This window comes from Brassica oleracea, chromosome C4 (genome assembly GCF_000695525.1).
Source record: "Brassica oleracea var. oleracea cultivar TO1000 chromosome C4, BOL, whole genome shotgun sequence".
Lineage (NCBI taxonomy): Eukaryota > Viridiplantae > Streptophyta > Magnoliopsida > Brassicales > Brassicaceae > Brassica > Brassica oleracea.
Genome location: NC_027751.1, coordinates 41,609,739 through 41,621,546, shown reverse-complemented (window position 1 = coordinate 41,621,546; position 11,808 = coordinate 41,609,739). Strand labels below are relative to the sequence as shown.

Sequence of the window (11,808 nt, the reverse complement as noted above, 5' to 3'; positions counted from 1 at the left end):
AAATCTACACATTAATCTAATTCTAAAACATGTAGAAACCGACTTCTACAGATTTACTATAAATCTAAAACATGTAGAAATCAAATTCTAAACATTACTATAATTCTAAAAAACTGTAGAAACTGATTTCTACATATTAGTTGTATTCTACGGATAAGAAATCAGTTCCTAAAAATATGGAAACAAAATATTTGAGAATATTCACTTTTATATTTTTTAAAAAAATCGATTTAAAAAAAAAAAAACGATTTGGGATTCTTTCCTCGGCACGAGATAGATCGATCTATTCTTACAGATCGGTCGATCTGTGTAAATCGACCTTCGCCGATCGAGTGAAATGGACCAGGTCGATCAATATATATTTCACATTTTTTTTTGTTCTGAATAATGATCGGGATCGATCGATCCACTATAACTTGTAAAGTGGGATCGATCGATCCCCCTCGTCGAACTCAATATATATCTTTTTAAAAAAATTACAATTTTAAAGGCATTACTGCCATTTTGAAAAAAATTAGTCTAATAGAACATAAAGTAATATAAATTAGTCTAAAGGGACATAATTACCATTTTTTTGCTCTAAAAAAACAGATTTCCCTTGTTTTTTGAGATCGCTAGAGATTTTCAAATGTACCAACAGATCGAATAATCCTAAAATGTGGACAGTAGTTTTTATTTCTTTATATTGAAGCGAATCACATTTTTTCGTTACTGCCAGAGTTGACTAATTCATACGTTATTCAGGGCACAATATACGACAAAAATATGTTTTTAATAACAGAAAAATACAAATCATGTTTTATTTACTTTTGCTTCATTAAACAATTTAGTAATAATAAATAGTTGTATACTGTATATAACATTATAATCTGTCATAAATGCATTAAAATGAGCTTAGGATATCTCTATCTTTAATTAAAAAGAGCAAATGATGATTACAGAAATTGAAATAAATTAGCTGAAAACCCTAAACGCAGGAGGAGGAGGAGCCACCACTATTCTCTCTCTGCTTTTGTGCAAAATAAAAGTCAATGCCTTTTTGACCGGACCTGTAAAAAAGAAAGGCTAGAGAGAGAGAGAGAGAGAGAAGCCCACTGAGTAGAAAGAGAGAGAGAGTAGTAAATGAAACGAGAGATTGGTGGTGAAAGGACTCAGCTTTGCATTTATTATCTAATCTTCCAAACAAACAAACAAAAACAAAAAAAGATCTTCTTCTTCGTTCTCTTCTCTTCTGTTTTGTTCCTAGGGTTTCTTGGATTCCATCTCCTTTTGAATTTTCTGTTAATTTCTCCGTGAAATTTGTTTGATTAAACCCCCCCCAAAATCTTAAATCTTTATCTTCTGGGTTCACTGAAAGTCTCCGTCTTTAGAGGGTCCACCTTCTTGATCTGTTCAATTCTTAGGTTTTTTTGCTTTTTCTTATGGGTCTTCCCTCCTTTTGTTGCTAAATCTCCAGAAAAGATTATGCATTTCCCTCTGTGGAAGCAAATCCACCACTGCGCTGCTCTCATCCTAGACAAGAGCAAGAGCAGGAGGAGACATGACTCCTCCTCCTCCTCCATGCTTCGAAAGCTCTACGAAGACAAGCTCAGAGAAGCTCTCGAAGACGCGTCCGAGAACGGGTCCCTCCACAAATCTCAAGACATCGACCAAGAAGACGAGAGCTTGGGCCGGTCTAGATCCCTAGCGAGGCTCCACGCGCAGCGCGAGTTCCTCCGCGCGACGGCCTTAGCCGCTGAGCGTGACTTCCAATCAGAAGACGACATCCCTCAGCTCCTCGAAGCGTTCAGCAAGTTCCTCACAATGTACCCCAAGTACGAGACGTCTGAGAAAGTCGATCAGTTGAGATCTGACGAGTATTCTCACTTGTCGGATTCCAATTCCAAGGTATGTCTTGATTACTGCGGGTTCGGTCTGTTCTCTTATCTCCAGACGCTTCATTACTGGGACTCTTGCACGTTTAGTCTCTCTGAGATCACTGCTAATTTGAGTAACCACGCGCTCTACGGTGGAGCCGAGAGTGGAACTGTTGAGCATGATCTCAAGACTAGGATAATGGATTACCTCAACATCCCCGAGAGTGAGTACGGTCTTGTCTTCACCGTTAGTAGAGGCTCAGCGTTTAGGCTGCTCGCTGAGTCTTACCCTTTCCACACCAACAAGAGGCTTCTGACGATGTTTGATCACGAGAGCCAGTCTGTGAACTGGATGGCTCAGACCGCGAGGGAGAAGGGCGCTAAAGCTTACAACGCGTGGTTTAAATGGCCGACGTTGAAGCTCTGTTCGACTGATCTGAAGAAGCGTTTGTCACATAAGAAGAGGAAGAAGAAGGACTCTGCGGTTGGATTGTTTGTGTTCCCTGCGCAGTCTAGAGTTACCGGCTCTAAGTACTCTTACCAGTGGATGGCTCTTGCTCAGCAGAACAACTGGCATGTGCTGCTTGACGCTGGCTCTTTAGGTCCCAAAGATATGGATTCCCTCGGGCTATCCTTGTTTCGACCAGAGTTTATCATCACTTCCTTCTACAAAGTGTTTGGTCATGATCCTACAGGGTTTGGCTGTCTGTTGATTAAGAAGTCAGTGATGGGTAATCTCCAGAGCCAGTCTGGTAAAACAGGATCAGGCATAGTGAAGATCACACCTCAGTATCCTTTATATCTCAGTGATTCAATAGATGGTTTGGACGGTTTAGTTGGTCTCGAAGATGGTTACAAACCTGCTTCTGCAACTATGGAAGCTTCTCGTAAAGGAGCTCAGATGCCGGCTTTCTCCGGCGCGTACACTTCAGCGCAAGTGAGAGATGTGTTTGAGACAGAGCTTTTAGATGATGGAGATGGGACTAGCAGCACCATATTTGAAGAGAACGAGAGCGTTTCGGTTGGAGGGTTGATGAAGAGTCCAGCTTTTAGTGAAGATGAGTCGTCAGACAACTCGTTTTGGATCGATTTGGGGCATAGTCCGCTTGGCTCTGACCCTTTGAACCATCATAAAATCGCCTCTCCGTTGCCGCCGTTCTGGTTTACAAGCAAACGGCAGTCGCCTAGACCGGTGGCAAAGAGTCCTATGTATGATGGTAAAGACGTCCTCTCGTTTGATGCTGCAGTTATGTCGGTTACAACTCCGTCACGGAACCTGAGGAACTCCAGTAGTCTCCTGACACAAGAGATACAGGAAGAAGAGCAATGTGGGTTTGGAACAAATGGGTCAAGCTCCAAGATTTGCTCTGATATGAAAGAGAATGCAATTAGAAGAGAGACTGAAGGAGAGTTTAGGTTACTGGGAAGAAGAGGGAGGCTTGAAGATGAACAGCCAAGCAGAGGAACAAGAGTTTCGTTTAACATAGACCGTGTGAGTCATAGTCTGGACCAAGGGGAAGCTTCTCTAGCAAGTGTGTATAACGAAGAAAGCGATGGTGAGAACCAGAACGAGGATGATTGGGAGAGAAGGGAGCCAGAGATTGTTTGCAGCCATATCGATCATGTGAATATGTTAGGTCTTAGTAAAACCACAACTAGACTCAGGTTCCTTATAAACTGGCTTGTGATCTCTTTGCTGCAACTCAAGATGCCTGAAACAGGCAACCTTGTGCAGATATATGGGCCCAAGATTAAGTACGAGAGAGGAGCAGCGGTTGCTTTCAACGTGAAAGACAAGAGCAAAGGGTTTGTGAGTCCAGAGGTTGTTTTAAAACTAGCTGAAAGAGAAGGTGTGTGTCTTGGTATTGGGATCTTGAGTCACATACGGATGATGGATGTCCCGAGAAATCATCATCGTGGGGGGGATAGCTCTTTGCATCTGCAGAGAGAAGCTGGTGGTAAGCGAGGAGGAGGAGGAGGGTATGTGAGATTTGAGGTTGTGACAGCATCTCTGAGCTTTTTGACGAACTTTGAAGATGTTTATAAGTTATGGGGTTTTGTGGCAAAGTTCTTAAACCCTGGTTTCAGCAGAGAAGGTACGCTTCCGACTGTAGTTGAAGATGAAGAAGCTGAAGAGTCAGAGACGTGATGGGGGGGGAAAACGGAGGGCAGAAAACTTTTTGGATATGACTCGGAAGAGGCTGCTGCATCCTAGAGATGGGGGGTGTGCTTCTGGAAAATGGAAGTGAGAGATGTGAGTTGAGATTTGCTGCTATATAGTGTTTTTTTTAATGCGTTTTGATGTGTTTATCAGTTTGTGAGATAGGGAGGGAACAATTCTTGTAATCTGGAAAGCAGAACAGTGTTTGGCCAAAAGATTTTCACGTTTAGATTTAAAGTATTAGCTCTGACACATCCTCTCATCCAAGTCTCGTTTACATATCCGGAAATCTAAATTTCTCAGAAGATGAATTGTGGTCAAGACCCTGAATCTCTCTCTCTCTCTCTCTCTCTACACAAAAAAGCCGTTTTGTACTTTCTCTACTTATCTTGTGAAGCTTTTGGTTGTAGCAAAATATGAACAATCTAAATTTAACTTGCGACTCTTTGTTTAAACTTAAATCTGATTTGCAGTGACCAAAGCAGAAACCTTACAAATTACTAAAGTCTGAACTTTTTTGCTTTTCTAGTCAAATTTGGATAATTTGGATAATTTCAATAATTTTTCTTATTTTAGGTTAATTTGATTTGTAATATCGATACACATAGTTTTACTTTTAATTTTGTTTTTTAAATTACTCCATCGTCAAACCAAACCGTAATCAAATTAATTTAGAAATGCGCCAATTGGTTCAGAACCCAAAATCGAATAAAAAACCAAAAATATCTATTTGGTGGGTTCAAAACCGCAGGCAGAGAGTCTAGAGTCTAGTGACAGAACCAACGAGTTAACCTCACGCGCCTAATTGTCGTCATCAAGTGCCCTGGTGTTAAACCCTAACTAAACCCCATGGACCTTTGAAACCGTTTAATACCTCAGGTCATCAATCAATGCATTCATCACTGAAATCGAATCCAAGCTCTCGTCTTTTCCTCAACCCATCTAAATCAACGCCAACCCGATACCCAATCTTCACTTTCCCCAGAAAATCCTCACCCAACAAGTCTCTGAGAACCTCCATCGATGTCCAGCAAGAAGAAGTTTCCAAAGAGGTCGCGCCCAGTAACGTAGCTCGTCGGCTCCCGATTGTAATCAAAACCTCCGGCAGAGTTTCTAGGTACTTCCTCAAAGGAGACTCCTTTCAGCTCGTTTGCCTTGATGATGATACGACGTCGTTTTCACACGTCAGGTTCTTGAAACTGATTAAACTTTCATCTTCCGCTGCAAAAGACTTCTTTATACCGAAACAAGTCAGTGATAGTTATATAAGTTATGTCAAATGGAAGTTCTTGCACCGAGTTTTCAGCTCTGCCCTTCAGGTTCTTGCCACTCAGGTAAACATCTCATGACTTTCAAATTGGAACCAAACAGACATGAGTTGATTGATCTTTCGTTGTTGTTATAGGCTATGTTTAGAGCCATAGGGATTGGACAGTCTCGGTCACTTGCTTCATCTGCTGCTTTTAATTGGATTCTCAAAGATGGGCTTGGACGGTTATGTAGATGTATCTACACCGCAAGTCTTGCCTCTGCTTTTGACACTAATCTCAAGAGAGTTTGGTTCTCGACGTCTCTACTCTTCAGTCTGAGCATTGGAGTTGAGTTAATGACTCCACTTTTCCCACGCTACTTCCTTCTCCTAGCTTCCATCGCCAACATTGCTAAACAAATTAGCCTCTCCTGCTACTTAGCAACCGGTGTAAGGCTTTCCCTAACGTTTTCACTTTCCCTCTTTGAGTTTTGGTGTTCACAATGCTTCCCACGTGTGCAGTCAGCTGTGCATAGAAGCTTTGCTGTAGCGGATAACCTCGGTGAAGTCTCTGCAAAGGCACAGGTCTTCTTTTTCAGAAATCTACTCATGTTCTTTATCGTTTGTTTCACATCTGACTTTGTTAGTGAATTTTTCAGATTCAAACTGTGTGTTTTGATAACCTTGGCCTCCTACTTGCGGTTCTTCTAAACATGCTATTCCAAAAAAACCAAAGGTTAGATGAGTCTAGTACAGTTTTGTTTGTGAGATGAATCTCCTGACTTGATGCATGTGCTAGACTGCAGGCAAGTCTACCTTTTGTTCTGTATCCGATTTTCTCCACAATTGATCTCCTTGGCATCTATCAAGGGCTCAAGCATATCAATCTGCAAACGTTAACCAAGGTATAGCCTTTTGTTATCTTGGTGATGAGACCACTCTTATGTTACAAGCTTTATTTTTCCTTTTTTCTTTATCAGAATAGGCTTGAAATAATTTTGGAAAGATGGATTCAATCTCGTCAAGTGCCTTCCCCTGCTGAAGTGAGCAAAGAGGAAGGAGTTGATCTTTTAGGGAGCAGAGGTGAAAGAAAAAAAAACAGTACCCTCTTAGAATATGGAGGGTTAGTGAAGCTGAATTGTTCATATGTTGTTTGTAGCTAGCAAAAGGGTTTGGCCCATCAGAATAGGATGCTTAGATCCAAAGGCCCAGATTCCTAAGCTATCAATGATGGTGATGCAATCACTCCGCAATGATGATGGTTACTTCATAACTTTGGAGCTTTCCTCTCATGGTTTCAGAAGAACACCAAGAGTGAGTTTTTTATATATCTTATATCCCTCATGATTCTCTGGTTTGATCTTAACTACTTGGTAAAATATCTAGCCGAGGATCGTTATCTGTCTGCGTGAAGGAGCCAACAGTTTAGAGGTTATCACCAGTTTGTTACAGGTAAAGGATTCAACTTAATATCATCAGAGTTCATAATAGTGTCAACTCATTAAACATTCTGGTTGTGATTTGTTTCAGACATGTTACATACGTAAAGCCTTTGTTACCAATAGATTCAAGAGAACGGACAACCTGACGCTACAAGATTGGTCTTTACTCGCAGGAGAGAGCAAGTTAGCTGCACGAGATGACTTTACCGAACTGTATAAACAAATGCAAGAACAAGGTTGGATTGTGAAGAACGTCTTGCTGAGTGCTGAAGAGCAGGTTCGATACATTTTCGACCAACACCAATCACTCGCATTGTAAAACTGTTTTACAAAGAGATTTGTCTGTAAATTTTATGCTTGTTAAAATCTATACACATCTACACTAAGAGACTTTTGCTTATTTATAATGTGACAAACATCAATTCGAGAAGGAACTTGGCTCGGTGCTGTACATAGAGTACTCACTCATGCAAATGTTCGCTCTCTCCTCGCTCCATTTCAGAATCTCCATAGCTAACTTGAGAGACGCATCAACGCTGTTCGGGTCCAAGCTCTTGCTGGAAGACACAAAGAGCTTTTTGCCAGTCAAGGAAGAGTAGAACCGCTTGAACTTAACCGCCATGTAATGGAAGGCAAGCTGACCCAAAGTGGGGTTACCGTTGTTGTTGTTGGAGCGGTGGCGACTGACCACAGGGTTAAAGTCTTGGAACCACTCGCAGCGCGTCAAAGGAACACGTTCCACTTTCTCTTCGAGAAGATCGTACTTGTTGAGTATCAAGAGGAAGTCCATCTGCTCAAAGATGGGGTGAGTGATGATGCTTTCGAAGAGTTTCTTGGCGAGTAGCATCTTGTTTGTTCCGTCTTCTGAGACCTGGTCGTAGTCGCTCATGGAGACAACGAACACGACCATCCCAACGTCTTCAAACATATCTATCCATTTGCAGTTTTCACCGAGGCCTCTTGAAGGTACTCTTATCAACTGGTACCTGAGAGAGTTAACATAAAAATGTCTTTCACATATTATGCAACCGAGTGAATGTTGTAAACAAACACAGAGACTAGAGTCACTAGACTAACCTGAGCAAAGAATCAAGGTGGTCGGAAGGATCAAGATTCTCTTCAGCTGCAGTCTGTGGAAACGAGAAATCAAGACAAGCTAAACCACTGGAGGAAGTAACTCCCTCTGCATATAGTATATCCAAATCTGATGGCTCGTAGTCTGGTGTCAATACATCAATAGCCTGAAGAACGAGAAAGCTTAGAAGACAATCCAATGGAACTCAAAAGCTATAGTGTAAAAGCTTATATACATACCCGTTCCAAGAAGTAACTAGCGACACTGGGAAGGAGTCCAAGCTCACTTCTTCGCTTGTATGTAGCTTGGATCGCTGCATCTCTCCATAGCTCCTCAACCAGTGGGGCATACTCACGAGACGCTGCAGGGAAAATGACACCGAGGTTTCCAGCAGCCATGGTCTTTAACAGCCAATCGGAAAATGCTTTAAGCCTTGGGCCAATGGAGTACAACGTCTTGATGTTGCTTTTAGCATCTCCTGTTAGTAAGTGAGTAAACCGATATCAAACAAAGATGTCATATATAAATACATGATATAGATCTTGTCCATAAACAGTATATGCACCTTCTTCGTCTTCAATGAGAGACTGCTTCGTGTTCATGACGCCAAGAGCCTCTTCTTCAAACCGCTCACGTCCCTCAAGAAGCATACCGAGATAACCATACACATTGGTCTGGATAATCACCTTTATATTTTCACGCTCATCCTCCAAGAACGGTACGTCCTTATAAAGGATCTTCGCCTGAAGGAGAAAAGCAATTGAGTTTCCGTTATAAAACTTTGGACCTTACGGTTAATAAGAAGAAGCTCATTACCTGTTTGAATATTGTGCTAGTTCCAGAACCGCTGTTTCCAACCAGAAGAATCTTCTGCAAAGTCCTGTGCTCAAGATGGTCCAAAATGCTTCTGCTGTTAGCACTGTGGAGCTGGTCTCCAGAAGCATTAGAAATAGATTTTGATGGAACAGGAAGTGACAATACAGCACAGAGTAACTTGGTCCCAGCCTGAAAAAGCAGTTAACAAGTTTGGAATCTTCTATCAAAAGAATGAAAAATGCATTTAAAATATGGAAAATATAAATTTCAGACAGAACAACAAACCTTTCCCCATATGTATCCCTTTGTATTCTTCTGTCCTTCTTCTTGGTATGATCCATCCTCGTTCACCCAAAAATGAGGGTTACCTGCACATTGAACTCCTGCCAGCTGCAGCATTCTTAGCTCCACTTTAGTAATCTCCCTTCCGTTTATGAAAACTTGAGTGTTTCCGTTGCTAGCTTCTGCACTAATAGGACCTCCAACGTTCAGATGGGGACTAATGATCTGATAAGGCTTCTCTCCTTCCTGCGGAACACATCAACATAATACATATAAAAACGTTCTTGAAACACACCAGAAAGGCAGAAACTAAAAGAGCAGTATGTTACTATATTTAGTTCTAAAATAATCAAACAATTTAAAAATACTATTTATAAACCGAAATACCCAAAAAACCGAATTAACATAATACTTTTATCCAATTATCCGACTTTCTTTTACCATAAACCCTGAAAAATCTGATATTTAATCCGAAAAAAACCCTTTTTTTTTTTTACTTTTTAACATAAATTAACTGAAAAAACCAGAACCGAATGGGATTCGAAATTATCATAGCCGGTTCCTAACTCTGTTACTCGAAACCAGAACCGAACTGGAACTGGAACAGAGTGCCAGGGCTACCAGAAACTAAAAGAAGAGTATGTTACACTCACCTTTCCCCAAAGTCCAGACACTTTATCATACCAATAGTCCCCAGGTTTAAGCTTCTTCGGAGGATTAGCGCAAGTTTGAAGCGCAACCAGCTCTTCAGGGTACAGAGGCTGCCCATTCACATACACATACTCAGCCGGCAACTGATTAGCTTCACAGAACCTCTCAGTCTTCATAATCTGCTTAACCTCCAAATCATTAAGCAGCCTCTTAAGCATCCTAGAACACTTCCCTAAACTCCCACGCTTCGATTCATCAATAGGACACCCAATACAACTAACACACTTCCTCCCTTCAGGCATCGAACCCATAGCTCTAAGCACACAGCTGCTACAGTACTTAGCGTCGCAGACAAGACACACTTCCTTCTCCGTAAACCTGTTCCCTTTGAAACACCTGTAGCAAGAACCCTTTTTACCCTTTGTCTGAGGCTGTTTCTTAACGGGGACAACACGTGTCCTCTTCTGGTTACAATCCTCCTCTTCGTCATCATCATCATCATCAGAGGCAATACCTAAGAAAGTAACAACCGGCTGCTTCTTCCCACCAGTTTCGCTAACGCAGTCACCAGTAACCCTAGAGGAGGGATAGTCCATACTCAGAACAGACTCGTTATCTAAGCTCTCTTTCTCCTCACTAACCTCAAAGCTATCGCAGAAGGCTAAACCCCTCGCCGTCGTCTCCTCCTCCAACTCGCCGGACACTTCCTCGGTGGGGGAGACGGCGGTGGAGTCGGAGACGTGTTCGATCACTGACGTCGGAGAGACCATCTTCTCTCTGGAGAGCTGCTTCTTGGTGCTGTCGATGGAGAGAATCGGCTGAATCACGGGGAAGGACATGGCGGCGGAGATGCAGACGGGGGAGACGACGGCGGCGACGGGGATTCTGTCCATGTTGATGGGGACGGCGCGTGGGATGTCGTAAGGTAACGGTGGACCGTCGTATTCGACGGCGAATAGACAGTCATCGTCTTCGTGGATCGAATCTGGTTTCTTCAATGGCATCTTCACTGATACAGTAACACAAGAACAAAGAGAGGTAGAGAGAGGCAAGAGTAAAGTAAGAATCAAAGTTACATTGATGAATTAGGGTTCTTGTTAGAGAGAGAGAGAGAGAAGAACAAGTGGGAAGAGAAGAGAAGAGGAAAAGGAGAATGTGAAAGAAAGTGATTGTGAGAAAAAGATGAAGAACCCAACCCACTTGCTTTGCTTGCTTGCTCGCTCGAATCTTGTCCGATTTAATTTTAATTTTATTTTATTTTTAATTTTTTGTTGCTTTTGCTTTTGGAATTTTTTTTTGGAAAATAAAAATGGGGAAAACGTGGGACCCAGTTAGATGGGATTAGGGACAAAACCGAAATTGTCTTTATTCGACGTCCTAACGAGAGATTGGAATTTGAGCTGTCTCTTCACGTGGGATCCATGAACAGTGTTCAGTACTGTAGTAAAAGCTCTGATATTTTTTCTTTGCTCTTTTTTCAAAAATTTATCTCTGATTTGGTCCGAAATTTACGGTTCTTAAAAAAAACTTTATGTAAGCCCATTAGGCCCATAATGAGAACCATGAGATCAATAACATTAGGTCAAAGGAAGAAAGAAACGATGTATATCACAGCAACTGCACTATTCCTTCAAAGGTGATTGCGCGAGGGATATACAAAGATGTGAAGAATACAATCATGGCAAGGAGGAATAGGAAGAAATTTCATTCTCTGTTGTCAAGTTGGATTATCTAATTCCATAAACTTTGCTCTATCTTGTTTTTTCTTTCTTTTTGCCAAGGTAGAGTAGCTCTTAGATTAACTTATTGTAAATCTGAACATATATTAGCATTTTTAGCAAAAAAATAAAAATAAAAAAAATAACATTAGGTCATGAACGTTTGCACGTATTTGCTTTCCCATAACTATCAGTTTTTGTTCAGGCGACTACGACTTATGGATATTGATTGGGAATTGGAAAACATGTGTTTAACTTTGGTACTCGATCTTGATTTTACTCGTGTGTTACACATGATTCCTAAAAGCTTGTATAACTATGAAACACTAGGGACCTTGGTGTACTCAAGGTTTTAGTTTATGTAGATGACCCTTCTCATTCTCAAGTTTGTCTCAAGTCCTTAATTAAAACTTTGCGTCTTTGTTGGATCTCAAAATTCACTCAGAATTTAGGGCTAGGGTTTTATAAACGTGTATAAGAAGAAATCTGAATATATATATATATATATATATATATATAAATTGATGATTTCATATGAAAGTATATATTTAATTGATA

At 41.1% G+C, this 11,808-nt stretch overlaps 3 protein-coding genes across 3 annotated transcripts; 2 read left to right on the top strand and 1 right to left on the bottom strand.

Moving 5' to 3' along the window:
* Positions 1–1,073: 1,073 nt before the first annotated feature.
* LOC106342508 lies at positions 1,074–4,277 on the top strand. The gene has a single exon (XM_013781462.1). It carries the CDS (start codon positions 1,465–1,467, stop codon positions 4,003–4,005), a length of 2,541 nt encoding a protein of 846 aa, XP_013636916.1. The 5' UTR covers positions 1,074–1,464; the 3' UTR covers positions 4,006–4,277.
* A 506-nt stretch (positions 4,278–4,783) lies between these two features.
* LOC106342072 (protein root UVB sensitive 4) lies at positions 4,784–7,073 on the top strand. Its single transcript, XM_013780890.1, has 9 exons — positions 4,784–5,351; positions 5,423–5,716; positions 5,789–5,851; positions 5,926–6,002; positions 6,066–6,171; positions 6,247–6,349; positions 6,426–6,580; positions 6,653–6,718; positions 6,797–7,073. Exons 1-9 carry the CDS (start codon positions 4,908–4,910, stop codon positions 7,025–7,027), a joined length of 1,539 nt encoding a protein of 512 aa, XP_013636344.1. The 5' UTR covers positions 4,784–4,907; the 3' UTR covers positions 7,028–7,073.
* LOC106342071 (extra-large guanine nucleotide-binding protein 1) lies at positions 6,951–10,738 on the bottom strand. The gene is made up of 7 exons (XM_013780889.1): positions 9,535–10,738; positions 8,885–9,127; positions 8,600–8,788; positions 8,349–8,526; positions 8,023–8,261; positions 7,786–7,949; positions 6,951–7,694 (listed from the first exon to the last, which is right to left on the bottom strand). Exons 1-7 carry the CDS (start codon positions 10,534–10,536, stop codon positions 7,127–7,129), a joined length of 2,583 nt encoding a protein of 860 aa, XP_013636343.1. The 5' UTR covers positions 10,537–10,738; the 3' UTR covers positions 6,951–7,126.
* Between the last annotated feature and the right edge of the window lie 1,070 nt (positions 10,739–11,808).